Consider the following 19790-nt stretch of genomic DNA (forward strand, 5'->3'; position numbering starts at 1 on the left):
GACATATACCAAGAAGGCGAAGAAGAGGGCGACAGTCTTAGTCAGTGACAAGAAAAGAGGGGGAGTATATTGACATCTCAACTCTTCCAAACAGCAGAAAAGAAGATAAACCCTTGTCGTTCAACCTGAAGATTGTACTTGGCTGTCATCTGCCTGTGACATCTCCTTCCGACTACCAACTACTGAACATCTCCAGGTCACCGCAGCGTGATTAAAGCATGGCTACCATCACCTGCACACGCTTCAGCGAAGAGTACCAACTGTTTGAGGAACTGGGGAAGTAAGTCTTATATTCTTTTAATTATATCCAAGGCTTGAAGGACACAAAAGGGGGCTTTGATGGGGTGTCTAAGTCTTTGTAAGTCCTCTACCATTTAGATCAAAGTACCGAACTCAAGGGCTTTATTCTCAGAAGGTTCCTGATATTAGAAAGTTTTGTGGGAAGTCTCTTGGACCAATAGGTATTCATTAAGGATGTTTTAGTAGAAGAGAATCCCATGGCTGGGGATGAATATATAAGCCAATGGCTTAGGTGAGCAACTTGGTTGAAGAACTACAAGTAACAAGCTTGATTCTTCTCGTCCTTCACTATGTCTACAGTCTACCAAAGTCAGATCTCTATAGTCTTCTTGTCTTCTTTAGCATCACACTCAACTGAATACATTCCTTTACTGAAGAATAATTTCTTCAATGGGTTTTGATCGGATTACTTAACGTAAGATGTGACCTTTAATTAGCCTTGGCATATAGTTGTGTGTCTCAGATGGCCTCAGAGGTGACTATAAACCCTTCATGCTAGCCATTTAGCTAAATCAGTCTAGTAATAAATGACTAGCAGTGACTGCTATCTGTTAATAGCCTCTAGGGTCATCTTGTACAGGTCCTTTTAGGAAATTCTTAGTGACATATGGCTGCTACGGCACATTGGGAATAGGAACGGTTTACAAGAATCAAGGGCAGTTTACACCTTCCAGTTGGCATAGAGTCAATAAAGCCATGCCACGCTTTGGATGTAAGGAGTGATAGTGTTCCCTGATATTACAGCCACAGCCAACAGTATCTCAAAAGGAATTCAACTTATCCTGATCCATATTAGATTAATCACACTCGTAGCTTAGCATACAGAATCAGGACTACGGTACTTGCTATGGGGCATGATCTTCTCATTGGAAGATCATAGTGGCTATTTGTTCATTGTAATTGATAAGCGGTTTCTATAACTATAGACTGAGTCAACATTTGACTGGTATAACGCCTGCATGTGGCGTAAAAGTGTGGCGCTATATTATTGCAATGCTTAGACTGTAATGTGGGGAAAATGATAAGGTTTATATTAGAACATTTTTGTGCCTGCTGTTTTATATCGCCTGTTTGTTGCCAACTTGTTTACCGGTTCAACTACATGGAGACTAAATTGCAGAATGCTGTTCATTTGATCACAGGAAGACTAATGTGTCATTTAGCTATTTCTTTTCGATACCATGAACTAGGAAAACCTGCAATCCCAAATAAAATACACCTCAATGACACCTTGTGGTATCACGACGAGCTCTGCCAAATGACAACTCTGTCTCTGCTACACTGAGTAAATCAGCTGTTCTGCATCTGCATGTGGTTATATTCTTCCATATGTTTCTTTACCATGCAACACTGAGATGTGATAATGCCTCCCCCCCCTTGCCTACGCGTTTTAAAGCAACCAGAATCCTGTTGCATTTAACAGCCTAACTGCTGTGGAGGTCACTTGAACGTGGGTGTTATCGTTGGCTCCAATGTGGCATTTAAAACTCCATAGCAATTGCCTTTAGTTTGTGCAGTTGGTGATTGCAAGGGTTAACCTTCCAGTGGTAGAGAAAAGCTAAAGAAGATAGAGAGGCAGAAAACTGAATTGAATACACCCCCAGCTAGAATGGATGTTCCTGACAGCTTTTTCCCACCCACTGCAGTGTAATGACATCCAACACAGAGAGGCTTAATGGGGGACCCCACGCTGCTCTCTGGAGCAGCCCCTAGAGATTTTACATACAGCTGAATTACAATTTTCTGGCAAATCTGTAGGACCAGTAGCCATTTCATAGACTGGTGTATTTTGGTATGTATTTTAGCGCAAAAAAATAAAAATAATAATTGGCATCAAGACGCTTGAAAGTTTTGGCCCCCCTTCTGTGGCTTTATTTGCATTAAATTGGATAATCGCGTTGCTGAAAGGTGAAATGCAGATTTCAATTGTCTGGTAGAAGGAAGAAGAAAATTGTCCCAGCGTGGGTCCATTGACCAAACTGTACTTCAACCACTGTGCTGTTTATAGAGCAAAAAAAAACAAATTTTAGAGCGATGCACTTCAAATAAGACTATAAAATTACACATTTCTGCTCCAATATCCTGAGAATTGACTGCTATTGTTTGATAGGAGATGTGACCAAGGAACAGACGGTTTCTACATGGAAGAGTAGAATGACAATAATCTGGGCCCCCAGGGTATTGAAAGTGACGGGTCATTTACCAAACACCACAGCTGAGATATACTTGGACTGGGTTAATAAAATACATTTGAGGAAAAGTTCTCATCTGGATTTTCCCTTTTGTATGCCCAGTTTTAACTGACCATGGGGTTGTGGGCCTCCTCAAGCACAGCCCTAATGGCCAATTGAACATTCTTCCTACGGCACAAACCCCATCATCTGCCTCATTAAAAAGGGTATCCCTAGTCTAGCTGGCTTGGACACCCACAGTGCACACCCCCTTTTCTCACTTGGTCCACAAACCTATGAGATCATTGTGTTGGCCCCCGGTTTGGTGGTGGTGATTTGGCACTGTATGGTGTGTAAATGTATGCACTGTATATGCTGGACACTATAAGGTATAATATAAGAAGGATATTAATTAAAGAGTCTGCAAAGGGCACCATCCTATCCAAGCCCTGCCCTACAATGCATTCATGTTGTCGCCATCCCCATTGGGGTGCACAGTTTAACCTCTCTCATGGAGAAGGAGTAGTTTCATAGGAAACTATCTGAAATGTGAAGAAACAAATGTAGCTGCATGGACAACATGCAAAATCTTCGTAGAGTTACTCTTAGGTTGCCCTCACCCTCAGTGCGCCAAGGCAGTGAGTAAGATGTTAATTCTAGCACATATTATTGGGATCATCTTCGGATCATTGCGCATAGGTTAGATATGAAATTTGTCTTATGGATTCATAGGGTTGACAGTAATATTAGTTGGCTTTCAGATCAATAGACAAAGTTGTATTCACTTGGTGTCATTTGGCAGTTCCTAGCACCATCGGGAGCCTTTCTTAACTCTTCCGTATTTATTTGGATGTGTACTAGTAGAGAAATTGCACTAGCCTCCCTGGAAGCTTTGCATAGTATATTGGATGTAAAATGTCAGTCAATGGTTAATAGAAGATTCTTAATCACATAGTGTACTTATTAATGCAGCCCCTGCTGCACTACATGGCAATCTCAGCAGGCCTCTAACCTTGTCGATAGTACCGTGTTGGTTCTCTGTAGACTGGTATGGCATGTAGAACACTAGGCAAAATATTAATTAACACAAAATGAATTTATTAAAAAAATTAATTGGTTCATCATGTAAATTAAGTCTTACATATGCATAGTTAATTTGATATTAAGACATAGAGAAAGCCATGTAGGGCTCCTTGCACTTCTTTGCCTTCTGTTCAGTGGCAATGCTGCATTGATCTGAGGATCCCGCTAATATGAGGCACCCTGGTTGCTATGGACTTACTGTTTGACAGCCTCATTAAAAATGTACTGTTTTCATAGCAACCAGACTATGGAAAAGACAGCTCAAATCTTGATTGACACTATGCTCACAGCAAAGAAATGGAGAAACTTAGCAGCATTAAGGTCATGTCATTCCCCAAATTACATTTTTTAACATGATTTTTGTAAAAATGCAGATGGAAAAACTAAAAATTATATTTTTTGTTTGTTAGGAACTGTCTCCCTTCTGTTAAAATTCAACCCGTCTAGTTCCACAATGCTGAGATCTCAGAGCTCTCCTGGCCTGTATGACAGATGAGCCTGTAGAGACCTTTGTTTTAACCAGACTCTATCTCTGTATTGTAAGAAGGTACCTGGAATCATTGTGGATAGAAGGTATGTGTCACCGAAGTTCCTGGCCTCGGTGAAGTAAGAGCCGGTATTTTATGTGTCAGCAGCAGCTATTGCTAATTGACACCTTGAGATTTAGCATGGCTGTCATAGCTGATCCGGGACGGCTCTTACTGGGGGTAGTCAAAATGCTGGGTGGGTGACTACCCCCCATGTCCAGGCCGGGTTTTGCCAATTTGCTGAATATCAAACAGATACAGACATCCATCTATCACCCGCAAACTGATGACCTCGTAGAAAGGTTTAATCAAACGTTAAAAACTATGTAAATACATAACAGGAATCAACAAGGTAAAAGAGGAGAGAATATTTAAAAGAATAAAAACTGCTACAAGAGGACATACTTTTAAACCTTTGCACCTCTAATTTAAAACTAATATCAGGAAGTATTACTTTACTGAGAGAGTAGTGAATGCATGGAATAGTCTTCCTGCAGAAGTGGTAACTGCAAATACAGTGAAGGAGTTTATGCATGCATGGGATAGGCATAAGGCCATCCTTCATATAAGATAGGGCCAAGGGCTATTCATAGTATTCAGTATATTGGGCAGACTAGATGGGCCAAATGGTTCTTATCTGCCGACACATTCTATGTTTCTATGTTAAAACGAGTAGTAGCTAAGGATGGAAAGGACTGGGACCTCCTTCTGCCCTATCTTATGTTTACAGTGCGAGAAGTGCCCCAGGCCTTTACTGGGTTCTAGCCCTTCAAACTACTATATGGCAGACATCCATGTGGTTTGTTGGACATAGCCAAAGTGTTGTTAAATACGTCACCCAGATGCAGGAACGTATGGAAACGTATGGAAACCATGTTACAGCTGGTAAAGGAACATATGGAGGCAGCTCAGCGAGCTCAAAGTCGGGTGTATAATCAGCAGGCTCGGGTCCAGATCTTTAACCCGGGAGATCAGGTTTTGGTTCTGGTACCGACAGTAAGTTACTGGCTAGGTGGCAGGAACCCTACGAGGTACTCGAAAAGGTTGGAGAAGTAAACTACAAGGAACACCAGCCAGGGCGGAGGAAGCCGGAGCAGGTGTACCATGTGAATTTATTCAAACCGTGGAAGGATAGGGAGACCAGTACTGAAGATAGCCTGCGGTCGAGTTTTCTAGGGGGAGAGGTTCCGGCCCCTAAGTATGATGTAAGGGAAGCGGTTGCCACAGTGATAATTGCTGAAAGCCTCTCCTCTAAACAGACTCAGGAGGCCAGGGAGTTCGTCAGCGGGAACACAGATGTGTTCTCAGACCTCCCTGGATGCACTTCCATAATCCAGCATGACATTGTCACTGGGCCTCAGGCCAAAATCCGGTTGAAACCATACCGGGTACCAGAGGCTCGGCAACAGGCCATCTCTGAGGAAGTACAACTAATGCTGCAACTAGACGTCATCGAGGATTTTAGAAGTGAGTGGGCCAGCCCTATAGTACTGATACCAAAACTGGACGGGACGTTGCGGTTTTGTAATGATTTTCGAGAATTTAATGAGGTATCTAACTTTGACGCGTATCCCATGCCCCGGGTAGACGAGCTGATTAAGAGGTTAGGACAAGCCCTGTATTTTTCTGTTTTGGACCTCACCAAAGGGTACTGGCAGGTGCCCTTAACGAAGGCTGACAGGAGAGAAAACGGCCTTCATCACACAGGAGGGGCTGTACCAGTATGTTATGTTATGTTATGTTACTAAGTCCTTATATAGCGCTCTAGAGGAACTCAATCCGATCGAAGCGCTTGTGGACGGCTGTATTGGTGGGCCCCTACGTCATCCTACACAAATAGCCAGGTCTTAACCAGCTTCCTGAATTCCAGGTAATCTGGTATAGTTCTAATATGTTCTGGGAGGGAGTTCCAGATCTTGGGGGCTAATACTGAGAAACGTCTGTCCCCCCTTGTCTTGAGGCGGGTTCTTGGCACCGACAAAAGGGAGGCTGAGGTGGATCTCAGTTCTCTAGGAGGATGGTAACGTGTTATCTTTTTTTACAGATAAATGGGGCCTGTTTTGTAGAGAGCTTTGTGTGTTAAGCAGCACAGCTTAAACTGCACTCTCTCTTTCACTGGGAGCCAGTGGAGTTCCCTGCGTGCTTTTGTAACAGAGTCTGTCCAATCTAGTTTCTTGATGAGCCGGATGGCTCTGTTTTGACAGAGTTGCAGAGCTCTCAGATCTTTCTCTGGTAGCCCCGCATACATTGCATTGCCATAGTCCAGGTGAGAGTTGACTAGCGCTCCCACCACGACCTGTCTGCATGTGTTGGGGGGAAACGGTAGGGCTTTTTTTAGAAGGAATAGGGCGAAGTTTGCTTTCCGTATTACTTCTTTAATCTGGGGGCGGAGGCTCATTTCTTGATCCAAAATTATCCCTAGACTCTTTCCTTGTGTGGCGATGGCAACGTTTTCCCCAAAGATAGACGGGGCAGCAGCCTCTGGTGTTTTATGTAGTGCAACAAGCTCAGTCTTGGTCGGGTTGAGTTTGAGGTGGTTATGTGCTAGCCAGTTCCTGGCCTTATTTAGTCCTTCTTGCGTGAGTTTATAGTCATCAGCGGATTTCGATACTCTCAAAAGGATCTGTGTATCGTCCGCATAAGACTCATAGCTGATGTTATACTCCTTAAGAATGGCGAGCAGAGGTCGGACATAAATGTTAAAAAGTAATGGCGAGAGGGGAGATCCCTGAGGGACTCCCCACTCCACCTTCTCGACTGGGGAAAAGAATAAGCCCAGTTTGACTCTCTGAGTTCTGTTTTTCAGGAAAGAGTCAAACCAGGCAAGTCCGTGGTTATCTACTCCAATGTCAGCTTTTAATCTATTTAGGAGGATGGGATGGCTGATAGTGTCGAAGGCTGCCGACATGTCTATGAGAACCAGCCAGGTCCCCCCATCCCTCGTCAGCGACCCCTAGGGCTTCATCCCAAAGGCTGACCAGGGCTGATTCCGTGCTGTGTGTTGGCCTGAAGCCCGACTGATGTTCATCTAGGAGTCGATGCTTTTCTACGTGCAGCTGGAGTTGGCTTGCCACTGCTATCTCCATGATTTTAGCTATTAGGTGGATGTTGGTAATCGGTCTGAAGTTGGCCATCATATTTATGTCTGCTCCTGGTTTCTTGAGGAGGGGGGTTATGATTCCTAACTTGAGAGTCTCGGCGACGTTACCACTGAGAAAGGAGTCATTTATAATTGTTAGAATTAACGGGGCAATGGTGGTCGTGCATTCAATAAGAGATTTAGTTTGGATATTGGAGAGGGGATAAGTTGCTTTGGACATGTTTTTCATGCTTTTAGTTAGGTCCTCAAGTTTTAATGGGCATAGAGTGAAGGTGTGGGTAGGGTTTGTCACGTTGTTCTCCATTGGGGGGACAGTTGCCTGTTGAGCTAGCAGGATGTCGTTTTGGATGTCATCAACTTTTTGTTTAAAAAATTTCGAGATGTCGTTGCAGAGGTCTTGGGATTCGGGGATGGTGGTTTTGAGGCCATCAGGGTTAGCTAGATCGAAAATGATCTGAAAGATCTTTTTAGGCTTTTGAGCAGCGTTTTCGATCTCGCTCGCAAAATGGTCTTGTTTGGCCTTGAAGATTGCTTTGTGATAAATCGATAAATCGTGTTACCCTTTGGTCTGCATGGTGCCCCCGCCACTTTCAAAAAGCTAATGAACATTGTGCTGCGACAACATCGTCGGTACGCTTCGGCTTACCTGGACGATATTGTCATCCACAGTACCGACTGGGAAAGTCACCTGCCCAAAGTGCAGGCTGTAGTAGACTCCCTTCAAAAAGCTGGACTAACCGATGATTAAAAAAATAATAATATAGGGTTAGAGGAGACGAAATACCCGGGGTATATCATTGGGCGCTGAGTGATCAAATTCCAAGTAGACAAAATATAGGTGATAAGAAATTGGCCCCAACCTGTCACAACTAAATAAGCAAAGTCGTTCCTAGGAATGATAGGCTATTACATGAGATTTGTTCCCCACTTTGCCACTATAGCCTTGCCCTTGACAGAGCATTTGAAGGGACGAAAATCAGTAATGTTTTGCTGGGATAAGCGGGCGTAAGAGGCTTTTTCCACTTTGAAGTCTGCCCTGTGCGGGTCACCAGTTTTGGTGACGCCCGACTTAAATAGGGAGTTTGTGGTACAGACAGATGCCTCCGAAGTAGGCCTCGTTGCTGTACTCTCTCAGGAAGTCAATGGGGAGGAGCAACCTGTTGTCTTTTTAAGCCGCAAGCTCACCCCAGCCGAAACCAGGTATAGTATAGTGGAAAGAGAGTGTCTGGCTATCAAGTGGCCACTCGAATCTCTCCTCTACTATATGTTGGGGAGAAAGTTCCTCCTGGTGACTGACCACTCCCCTCTCAAGTGGATGAGCCAGGCCAATGAGAGAAATGCCCAAGTCACCAGGTGGTTCCTGTCCTTACAGAACTTTAAGTTCTCCATGGAACACAGGGCAGGCCGGTTGCAGGGAAACGCGGATGCCCTGTCCCAGGTATTCTGTATGGCAGGTGTTCACCCCCTCAGGGTTGAACAAAGGGTGGGGTATATACAGTAAGAAGGTACCTGGAATCATCGTGGATGGACGGTATGTGTCCCCGAGATTCCTGGCCTCGGTGAGATAAGAGCCAGTATTTTATGTGTCAGCAGCAGCTATTGCTAATGGACACCTTGAGATTTAGCATGGCTGTCATAGCTGATCTGGGATGGTTCTTACTGGGGGTAGTCAAAGTGCTGTGTGGGTGACTACTCCCCATGTTCCAGGCCGGGTTTTGCCAGGCAGAAAAACTAGCCAGCACTGCCAGGTGTGTGGATTTATCTCCCTTTGACAGTGGAGCTCAGGAGTCTGTGTGCTGTGAACTGAGGGCTGTGCTGGGATTTGAGGTTTGACCTGGGCTGGATGACTCAGGCCCCTCTAAAGGCGAACAGGCCGCCTATGGACTTGATGAGGCTGAATGGCTAATAGGGTGTGAATTAACACCCAGGAGAAAAGATGACTTTTATTGTTTATGGACTTTCCTTGTGTGTGAACAAACACCAAGCTACCTGCGTTTTGTGATACACCTTATCTGTATTTTGTTATACACCAGTGTGTGAATAAACATCGCTGTTTGATTCAAGAACTGTGTACTTTGCCTCTATACTGCATCCACTAGTCCTAACTACCAGAGCGAATCCCCACAGTATATTGATATTTACGGCAGGGGCGTTGCTAGGTCAAAACATTTGAGGCCTGGGTCCCTGATGTTTTGGCCAAGGCTCCGAATGTCCTGCCTGCCTGTTAAATATAACTGTATTGAGGATGGCAATATAATTGAATCTAATGCACAGCAAGAGCTGAAGAACCTATGATGACCTCACAGGTCATGTGATTAATTCTAAGTGCAGTAGCTGAAAAGGACCTGGGATGATGTCACCATCATGTGACCAGTGCAGGAGAGGACGGCTCAGCAGTGAAGAGAAGCCCTGGGGAGAGGCTGAGGTGAGATCTGCTACTTGAGGAGAGATAAGTGAAGATTACTTAATGTGAGAGGCAGAGCAATGTTGGGAGTTGTAGTTATTTAACTGGGACTGTACGTTAGGGCTGAAGGGAGGGAAGTTACTTACATGGGACAGTGAGGTGGAGTGATGTTAATTACATTGGCCTGAAATTTGGAAGTGGCTGGGGTAGGGTGATGTTATTTACATGGGACTGTATGGTGAGGGATAATGTTATGTATATGGGACTGCATGTTGAAGGCAGCAGTGGGAGGGAGTGATATTATTTACATGGGATTGAATGCTAAGGGGTTATGTTATTTACATTGGACTGCATGTTGGAGGTGGCTAGGGAGGGGGTGACTTTATTTACATGGGACTGTATGTAGAAGGTGTCTGTGGGAGGGAGTGATGTTATTTATATGGGACTGAATATTGAGGAGGTGATGTTATTTACATGGGACTGTATGTTGGAGGGGTTGATGTTATTTACATGGGACTGTATGTTGGAAGGGGAAGGATAGATGGTGTGATGTTATTTACATGGGACTGTATATTGGAGGGGGGCTGGAGAGATGGTGTGATGGTATTTATATGGGACTCTATGGCGGAGGGAGGGAAATAGTGTTATTTACATGGTACTGTATGGCGGAGGTGCTGAGGAATTATGATTTCTGAGTACACTAAATGGAGGAATAGAACTACAGGGGGCACTGCAGGGGGCATTATACATTTTTGGGGCGCTACAGGGCGAGCATTATAACAGTAGGGGGCGATATAACTATAGGGGGCACTGCAGGCGGCATTATAAATACTTGGGGCACTTCAGGGCAAGCATTATAAAAGTAGGGGGCAGTATAAATACTGGGGACACTGGGCATTTTAAATCCAGGGGACATTAGGCGTTCATATTACTACTCGGAGCTCTATAGGGGGAATCCGCATTATTACTAGTAAGTGCACTATGTGGGCCTTATTACTACTGAGGGGTCTGTAGAGAGCTTTATTACCACTGGGGGAATAATAGGGGGCCTTATTTCTACTAGGGGTTCTGTGATGGTATTATTAATACTGGAGGGCTCTTCTACTAATGGAGGCACTCTTGTGGAGCATTATCACTGTTAGGTCCAGTAGGGGGCAGTAGTACTAATGAGGACATTCTAGAAGGGAATCACTATTGGTGGGACTATGATGAGTACTGTTACTATGGGGGGCACTCATTTTTCTTCAGGATAGTATTTTGGGGCACAGAAAAGTAAGGAAGCCAAGATGTCTGTGTCACACTCTGCAGAGACGAGGCGACTGAGAGAAGTGTCCGGACCGAAAGGAGAAGATGATGACAGAGAAGATCTACATCAGAGGAGATGTCACCTGGGAGGCCCTGGAAGTGAGAAGTATAGCAAGTACAGTAAAATGTCTTCAGTGCTAGTGTTTTCAGGAAGGGGGGGGATGCGGTTGTTCAACTTAGAGAATTGGGTCATATGCATTGGTGCTTTGGCCCCGGATCTTTTGAGACCCTAGCAACGCCCCTGATTTACGGTACTCTGTGTGCCTGGGCCTGTGATACACAACATGTCAAAAAGTTTATGGATACCCCAATATAACTATTGTTTTTCAGAAACAATTTTACATTTGTCCATGGATTGTGTCTGGTATTGCAGCTTAGCTCTACTGAAGTGAATGGGGCTGAGCTTTAACACTTTTGGACAGGTGTGGACGGATTGTTTTTGGAAGCAAGGACGCTTTTTATTAACCCTGTTAGTTTTACTAACCCTGTACAACCCCTTTAATATGGAAGTGATTTATCTAGAGATACTACAACAGTAACCGCTCTTCTCGAAAGGCTTATTACTAAACTTTAGAACATAGACATACTGTATAATAGTAAAAGGCCTCAAATTGGAACATTTTCTATAGCATTCTATAAGTTTCCCTCAGTGAAAGTAAAATGTCCAGCTCAAAATACAAAAAATAGTCCCAGACCTGTGTTCCTTCTCAATTAATCTTTGCAGTTGACAACACATATTCAAATAGAAAGTCTTCTCCTGGCAGCTTGTCCATTAGATGATGACATGTGGCGGGCTGCCCCCCCAGGGCCAACCGGATACAAGTGTTTAGGAATGCCGAGTAGTATGTTGTGGTCCCAATAGTTTGGTTCACTGTGCTCCTACCTGGATGCTGTCGCTACCCTGGGTTAGAGTCCATAGTAATAAAGGAGTTGTAATTGGTGGAGTAAGTAGAGTCCAGACTTGTTGAAGTTCAACGGTTTTTACTTGAATAAACTTGTAATAAACTTGTGTCATCCAAACAATACTTAAGCTTTCTATTGGCCCCAGAAGGCTAAGGTTAAACTGGCAGGTAAGTTTAAGTTCTTTGCTTTATCGCTCTGCTGTGCTAATCTATGGTTTCAGTCTGGTTACTGGACTTTCTAGCAGTTCTGGTACCGTTGAGTGGGGTGCCTTTGGACATTGACCCCCTCATAATACTTAGTCTATGAACTGCCCGGTGCTCTGCAAGCTGCTTTCCGGGGCTGCTGCAGTCCCTTGTTTTGACTCCCAGTTTCCTGCAACTATTCCTTTGGTAGGAAGCAGGACTAGCCCACTTCCGCTCAAAAGGGGGAGAATGGAATGGTAAGTTTGATTCTATCTAGAAGTACCCTGCCAGATACATTACAACCTGCTGGACAGCCAGACACAGTGCATGAAATACAATACATAGCAGTTACATAGCAATATTATTCAAGCACAGTATCAGAGGACCTGGAATTAAATGAACAGATGACATTCTCTGCTAGCCATTAGAGACAGTTAGTAGGTGTAGAAATGGTAGTGCCCCCTCTGGGGTACTACAGATACATGCTTCATTGCTTTAGAGAAAGCTTTACCACTGCAACTGCTCTAAAGTTCATAAGTGATGTACAGTACACCTCTTCTGTAGAGCATTGATTTTGCATATGGTGATCTCAGACTGATGTGTGGCCATGCAAACATAATCCACGATGCTTTAGATGAACAGTTCTTATGGTTAAGTTTCTTACAAAGCCAGTTTGGAACTTGTCATTGAGCATTTTAACCAAGGACAATTTTTATGCATGTTCAGAGCTTCTAGAACCATCTGCTTCAGTTTTTTTTTTTTACAAATACAACTAGTTAAAAAGGTGTTTCCTACGAGAGTGCCACATTAAGGCCTGCTACAAGGTGAAGAAGACACTGTCATATCAAAAGTCAGTAAGTGCTTAGGCGCAATTAGGTGTGAGCTGACTACTCTCCAATTAGGGCATTGCCCAAGAGCACATTGCTGAAAATGGCCCACAGTTTCCAAGTGAAATGTACCACTGCAGAAAAAAGAAAGGATACTGTAAATTCTGCTTGAACAGAATACCATTAACCCAGCCCAGTTGTACTATATATAACAGTGGTGGTTGGTAAGAGACCCATGACCATTATTTCATGGGGAATCAGACCACCCTCAGTCCTCCCATGAGTGCAAGCCATCTCATTTCACCATCTCCTTATATAGTTTGCATGGCTTTGTGCCATTCTCATAAGAACGAGGGCCCAGGTGTCCTTTGCAATTTAATGCATAGCAAATGAGGCCTATTCATTTTCATGAGATTAGAAGTTGGGATCAGCATATTATAATATCCAAGGACTTCCATTAGACTGTTTAGTCTTAAATAGCTGATACAAAGCATATGAAGGTAGGCCAAACAGGTTTTTTGGGGCCCTATTAGTGTAATTGGGGTACCCAGGTGTTGGAATGGATGAGTGGTATAGGGTTCCCAAAAATGTCCCTTTATGTTGCATGAGTATCACGTTGCTCCTACTGGATATGACTGGACCCCAGGCGTTGGCTCCGAAGCAGACAAATAGGGGGGAATAGTTGAGGAATATGAAGAAATAATTGAGTCCAGACCTTGTGATAAAGTTGAATAGCAGCTTTACTTTGATAAACGTTTCTCCAAAACAATTTCAGGCTTTGTCTTGGTCCCAGCAGGCTTTAGCATTAAACTTGGCAGGCAAACTCATCTATGCTATATCTGCTGCTCTTTGGCTCTGCTGTACTGACAGTCTTGCTGTATAACTTAGCTTCTTCTTTATGCTGCAACTTCTCTCTTTGTAGTCTGTCTCCTAATTATGCCAGAGAACTCCCCTCCTGGCTCCTGAGGCTCTAAGCTGTGGCCTCCATTTCCAGCAGAGCTGAAGGTGCTATGGCTTGGCTTGGGCACGTCCAGCAGAGACGTGCCCAGCACACCCTCCTGCCCCTAGCAGGGGGTAAGCTAGACTCTCCCCTAGCAGGGGGTAAGCTAGACTAACTAGAACTGGTCCAACCCTTCCTGCAGGAAGTGGGACTCGCCCACTCCTCCACAGAGGGGGGTTAAAATGGAATGGAAAGCTCCATTCTCTCTAAGTACAGCTCTGCCATGTTTGCTACCATCTGCTGGTGAAACAGGCACATTACATTTGAACATAACAGTAAACATTATAAATGCACAGTGTAGTGGACCTGAAATAAATACACAGATGACATGATAGTAGACCAATAAAGACAGTAGCGGGGTGAAGAAGTGGTAATTCCACTCTGGGACGTCACATATTCTGCAATTTTTTCCACACCCATCTGTAGAAATGGGTTATAGTCGAGAGGCGAATAGTGTTTCATGTGAGATAGAAAGAGCCATTTATGCTGCCAGCTTGGGGTCAACTTACTGCTGTATAAAATAATGATGAGAATAAAGTGTGCTACGTAACTTGATACAAAGAACATGGTCATTAGAGGATGTTAAATCAATTTGTCAGGTTTTAGATTCTCAGAAGATTAGACGGCTCTGCTTCTTGGGGGGTTTTGCTGTGAGGCGCTCATTTTTTATGGACCGCAATCTCAGTAAGAATGGTTTCCATCCATACACACATCTAGCTGCTGATATAGCATTAGAAATTGCTTCCCTTTGCAGCTGCAATCCTGAAGAACAGATCACGTAGATCATATTTCAAGAATAACTCCAAATGTTCTTCTGTATCAGGTTTATTTAAATTAACCCCATGAAATCGTCTCCCCTCAAAAATTGATCTATAGTTAAAAAAACAAAATTATTAATATGTGCTTGATTAGAGTTTATACAACTACAATTTAAAATAAACTTTATTATATACTTTTTTTTTGTGCTCCCCATCCCCTCCTCCAGTTATCTGCTTCTCTACCTCTCTACGTATTGAAAAGCACAAAATGACATGATGTCCATAGTGACCGGCCAATTGCTGTGTACTCTGGTGGCATTTGTCCATAGTGACATCACAGCTCACACTACAAATGGCACGTTATTCTGTAGTATCCCAAGCAAGGAAGGGTGAAGGCAGAATTGCCAAGGTAAGAGTACTGTATATTAGTAAGTTTATTACTTTCCTATTTTAGATTCATGTAAGCATTACTTAAAATCCAGGACCACGACTTTCAGGGACAAGATGCCTTTTAAACCATGATTCTAAAACTGTAGCATTAACAAAGGGTTAACAATATATCAACGCTTTTCCAATAAGCGCTCTGCCTGCAGCACATACTGTGGAGATTTATGAAACTGTCTAAAATGAAAACTTTTTTTATGGGTTGCTATGGGCAACAAAAACTATTTTTCTTTTGGGCAGTTTCATAAATCTGCTGAATTATAATGTCGCAATTAATGAAAACAACAAATCAGAGATCAGCACATTCTACCACAATATTCAGTTCAATTAGGTCGCCTACTTGTTTCTAACGTACGTTTGGTAGGTCAGCAAGAAGTAGAGGACACCTTGAAAGGAATACGACTGCAAGATCAGACTACACAGGGCTTTATTGGTGTCTGCTACAATGGAAACACATAGGTCTGGGTAGGAGCTGCATACTCAAAATGGTAGGATATCTCTAGATTACTTGCAAAGTTGCTTCATTTTCTTTTGGCTTTAGATGGATTGGCCCGTAACATTGGTTAGAAGGTCAACACAGCATTTAAGGATGTTCGGAATTGCATTGTGAGCAATTACCTAATATAACCTATTGCTTTTGGTGTTCCTAAGGTTCTTGGGATTTCTCCCACATGCCAACAGAGCATTGATAGGCCTTAAAATGTATGTGTTTTTTAGTAGGACATCTAGACATCATACATAGTTACATAGTTACAGTACATAGTTAACACGCTTGAAAAAATACATCAGTCCATCAAGTTCAACCAAGAGATAGGGACGTGAATCCCAGAAGGAAATGAAACTAAGATTTCTACACATTTTCATAAGCATTTATGTCATTTACTTTTAAGAATTTGTCTAAACCCTTTTTGAAGCTGTCCACTGTTCCCGCTGTGACCACGTCCTGAGGAAGTCTATTCCACAGATTCACAGTTCTTACAGTAAAGAAGCTTTGACGCTTCCAGAGACTGAACTTTTTCCTCTCCAATCGGAGGCAGTGCCCCCTTGTCTTTTGGAACTGCAGTGAGGAAGCCGTCACAGGAGCGCGTCTTTCAATCACTGCGCCGAGTACAGAACGGGACGGCGCAGGCGCGGGATTTCTTTACCGATCAGGAGAACTCGGACATCACTCAAGAGGACCTGGGCAGGCTAAACAGAGGACCTGGGCGTGCTAAATGGAGGATAAATGGTTTGTAGACCGAGCCTCTAGGTGCTGAATCAACGCCCTCATAGCACCTAGAGGCTCATTAGCATATTTTAAGTGTCTTTTTTTGGAGATCGGTGGCAGGGACACAATTATAAAGAACACTGTTATGTACTGCTGACATTAGCACATCGCTCATGTCAGTCAGCTACATAACAGAATTTCTGATGACAGAAACCCTTTAAGAGTCCTTCAAACATTTTTCCCACAACAGAAGTTAAACTAACTGGTCTATAATTACCTGTGGAGGACCTAGATCCTTTTTTGAATATGGGCACCACGTTTGCCTTGCACCAATCACTTGGCACTGTACCAGTACCCAGAGAATCTTTAAAAATTATAAACAGGGGCACAGCAATGACTGAACTGAGCTCTTTAAGCACTCTTGGGTGTTATCCATCTGGACCCGGAGTTTTGTTCACATTTACCCTATTTAACTTCTCTTGGACCATATCTACAGTTAGCCAATTGAGTATATCACTGGATGTACTAACAGCCCTAGCACCACAGATATCAGCTCCTTTCGCTTCTTTTGTATATATAGAGCTAAAAAAATAAACTATTTAGTAACTCTGCTTTTCCTTATGTTCAGTGACTAACCCATTATCGTTATTTAGGAGACCTACCTGCTCAGACCTTGTTTTTTTAGCATTTATATATATAAAGAATTTTTGGGGATTTGTTTTGCTCTCTTTTGCCACCTGCTGTTCGTTTTGTATTTTTGCTAATTTTATCTCCTTTTTACAGATTTTATTAAGCCCTTTGTAAACTTCAAACGCTACAGCTGACCTCTCAAATTTGTATTTTTTAAATGCCATTTTTTTTGTCTTTTATTGCCTTTTTTACAGTAGTCGTAAGCTATTGGGGTTTAATTTTAGCTGCTTATACTTGTTACCTAAAGGAATAAAAAATTTTGTGCAATTACTCAATGTGGATTTAAAGCTCTCCCATTTATCCTCAATATTATTATGTGGCAGTAGCTGCTCCCAGTCTATGCCCTGAAATGCTGCCCTCGACCTGGGGAAATTAGCCTTTTTAAAATTCAGTGTCTTTGCTCTGCCTGACAGAGTTTGCTTCTTAGGGTACTTTCACACTTGCGGCAGAGGATTCCGGCAGGCAGTTCCGTCGCCGAAACTTCTTGCCGGATCGCAAACTGATGCATTTGTGAGACTGATCCGGATGCGGATCCGTCTGACAAATGCATTGCAATACCGGAACCGTCTTTCCGGTTGTAATCTGGAAAAATGGATCCGGTATTAATTTCTTTCTCATTTTTAAAAGTCTGCGGATGCGCAGATAGGGAAAGCGGATACGGTTTTCCGGAACACTTAGCACCGGATCGGGCATTAATACATTTCAATGGAAATTAATGCCGGACATGGGCATTCCGGCAAGTGTTCAGGGTTTTTTGCCCAGAGAGAAAAATGCAGCATGCTGCGTTTTTTTTCTCCAGCCAAAAAAACGTAAGAGGGACTGAACTGATGCATCCTGATGCATACTGAACAGAATGCTCTCTATTCAGAATGCATTAGGATAAGACTAATCAGTTTTTTTCCGGTATTGAGTCACTAGGACGGAACTCAATACTGGAAAATAAAAAACGCTAGTCTGAAAGTACCCTTATAGTGTAGGGAGAATATAATTATATTGGGGTCACTATTACCTAGTGTTTCTCGAATAGTAACATTACCAACAAGCTCTGCATCATTAGAAATGACCAGATCCAACAAAGCATCGCCCCTAGTGGGAGCTTCTACAAACTGGCCCATAAATTGGTCCTGCAGCAAGTTGAGGAATCTTCTCCCCTTTGCAGTTGAGGCAGAACCATGACCCCAGTCAATGTCTGGGAAGTTAAAATCTCCTATTATGACCACTGTGCCAGCCTGTGCAGCCCACTCTATTTGGTTATACAGTTGCCTTTCTATCTCTTCTGTGATTTTAGGGGGTCTGTAGATTTCACCAATTATTCTTTTTTCAGTGTTTATATCCCTTTGAACTTCCACCCATAAGGTTTCAACATCCTCTCCATCCACACCCACAATTACCTCTTTCACACTTCAGATCACTCCTCACATACAGGCACACACCACCACCTTTTCTATTGACCCGGTCTTTCCTAAATAGTGTAAAACCCTCAATATTAACAGCCCAGTCATGCGAAGAGTCCAGCCATGTCTCAGCCACACCAACTACATCTATGTGTTCTTCTAGTACCATGGCCTCCAGCTCCCTCATGTTTCTAGCTATACTTCTGGCATTTGTGAAAATACATTTTAAATTACCATTACCTGTAAAGTGAATATCCGGGATTTTTGGGTTACCTTGGTTGATGTTTGTATGCAACAGGTTCTTGTTACCAGCAGTTCTATTTTTTATCTGTGTATAGTTCTGCCCAGTCTTTCCTCACTAACCCCAGCCCCCACTAAATCCCCACTGTTCCCTCCTATATCCCACTCTCTATTTACACTATCTACCCCCTTATTAGAATGATCCCCCACCCTCCCCCCAGAACCCAATTTAAAAGCTCCTCCAGCCATCTAACCATTTTTCCCCCAGAGCAGTTGCACCCTCCCCATTGAGGTGCAGCCCGTCCCTACTGTAGAGCCTGTAACCGACCGCGAAGTCGGCCCAGTTCTCCATGAACCCAAACCCTTCTTTCCTGCACCAGCTTCTGAGCCACTTATTTACCTCCCTTAGCTTCCGTTGTCTCTCTGGTGACACTCATGGCACTGGTAGTATTTCTGAAAACACTACCTTGGAGGTCCTGGACTTGAACTTCTCTCCTAACATAGTAACATAGTACATAAGGCCGAAAAAAGACATTTGTCCATCCAGTTCGGCCTGTCATCCTACAAGTTGATCCAGAGGAAGGCAAAAAAAACCCTGTGAGGTAGAAGCCAATTTTCCTCACTTTAGGGGAATAAAAAATTCCTTCCCGACTCCAATCAGGCAATCAGAATAACTCCCTGGATCAACGACCCCTCTCTAGTAGCTATAGCCTGTAATATTATTACACTCCAGAAATACATCCAGGCCCCTCTTGAATTCCTTTATTGTACTCACCATCACCACCTCCTCAGGCAGAGAGTTCCATAGTCTCACTGCTCTTACCGTAAAGAACCCTTTTCTATGTTTGTGTACAAACCTTCTTTCCTCCAAACGCAGAGGATGTCCCCTCGTCACAGTCACAGTCCTGGGGATAAATAGATGATGGGATAGATCTCTGTACTGCCCCCTGATATATTTATACATAGTAATTAGATCTCCCCTCAGTCGTCTTTTTTCTAACGTGAATAACCCTAATTTTGATAATCTTTCAGGGTACTGTAGTTGCCCCATTCCAGTTATTACTTTAGTTGCCCTCCTCTGGACCCTCTCCAGCTCTGCTATGTCTGCCTTGTTTACAGGAGCCCAGAACTGTACACAGTACTCCATGTGTGGTCTGACCAGTGATTTGTAAAGTAGTAGGAATATGTTCTCATCACGGGCATCTATGCCCCTTTTGATGCAACCCATTATCTTATTGGCCTTGGCAGCCGCTGC

General features: G+C 43.4%; 1 protein-coding gene across 1 annotated transcript in view; it reads left to right on the forward strand.

The window, feature by feature from the left end:
* The first annotated feature begins 218 nt into the window (after nucleotides 1-218).
* The window catches only part of CAMK2A (calcium/calmodulin dependent protein kinase II alpha), a 331715-nt gene continuing 312143 nt past the window's right edge, over nucleotides 219-19790 (forward strand). The window contains exon 1 of the mRNA XM_040440682.1: nucleotides 219-280. Coding sequence (XP_040296616.1) covers nucleotides 219-280 — 62 coding nt within the window. The remainder of the gene's footprint in view (nucleotides 281-19790) is intronic.

The sequence above is a fragment of the Bufo bufo genome, chromosome 1, assembly GCF_905171765.1.
Source record: "Bufo bufo chromosome 1, aBufBuf1.1, whole genome shotgun sequence".
Lineage (NCBI taxonomy): Eukaryota > Metazoa > Chordata > Amphibia > Anura > Bufonidae > Bufo > Bufo bufo.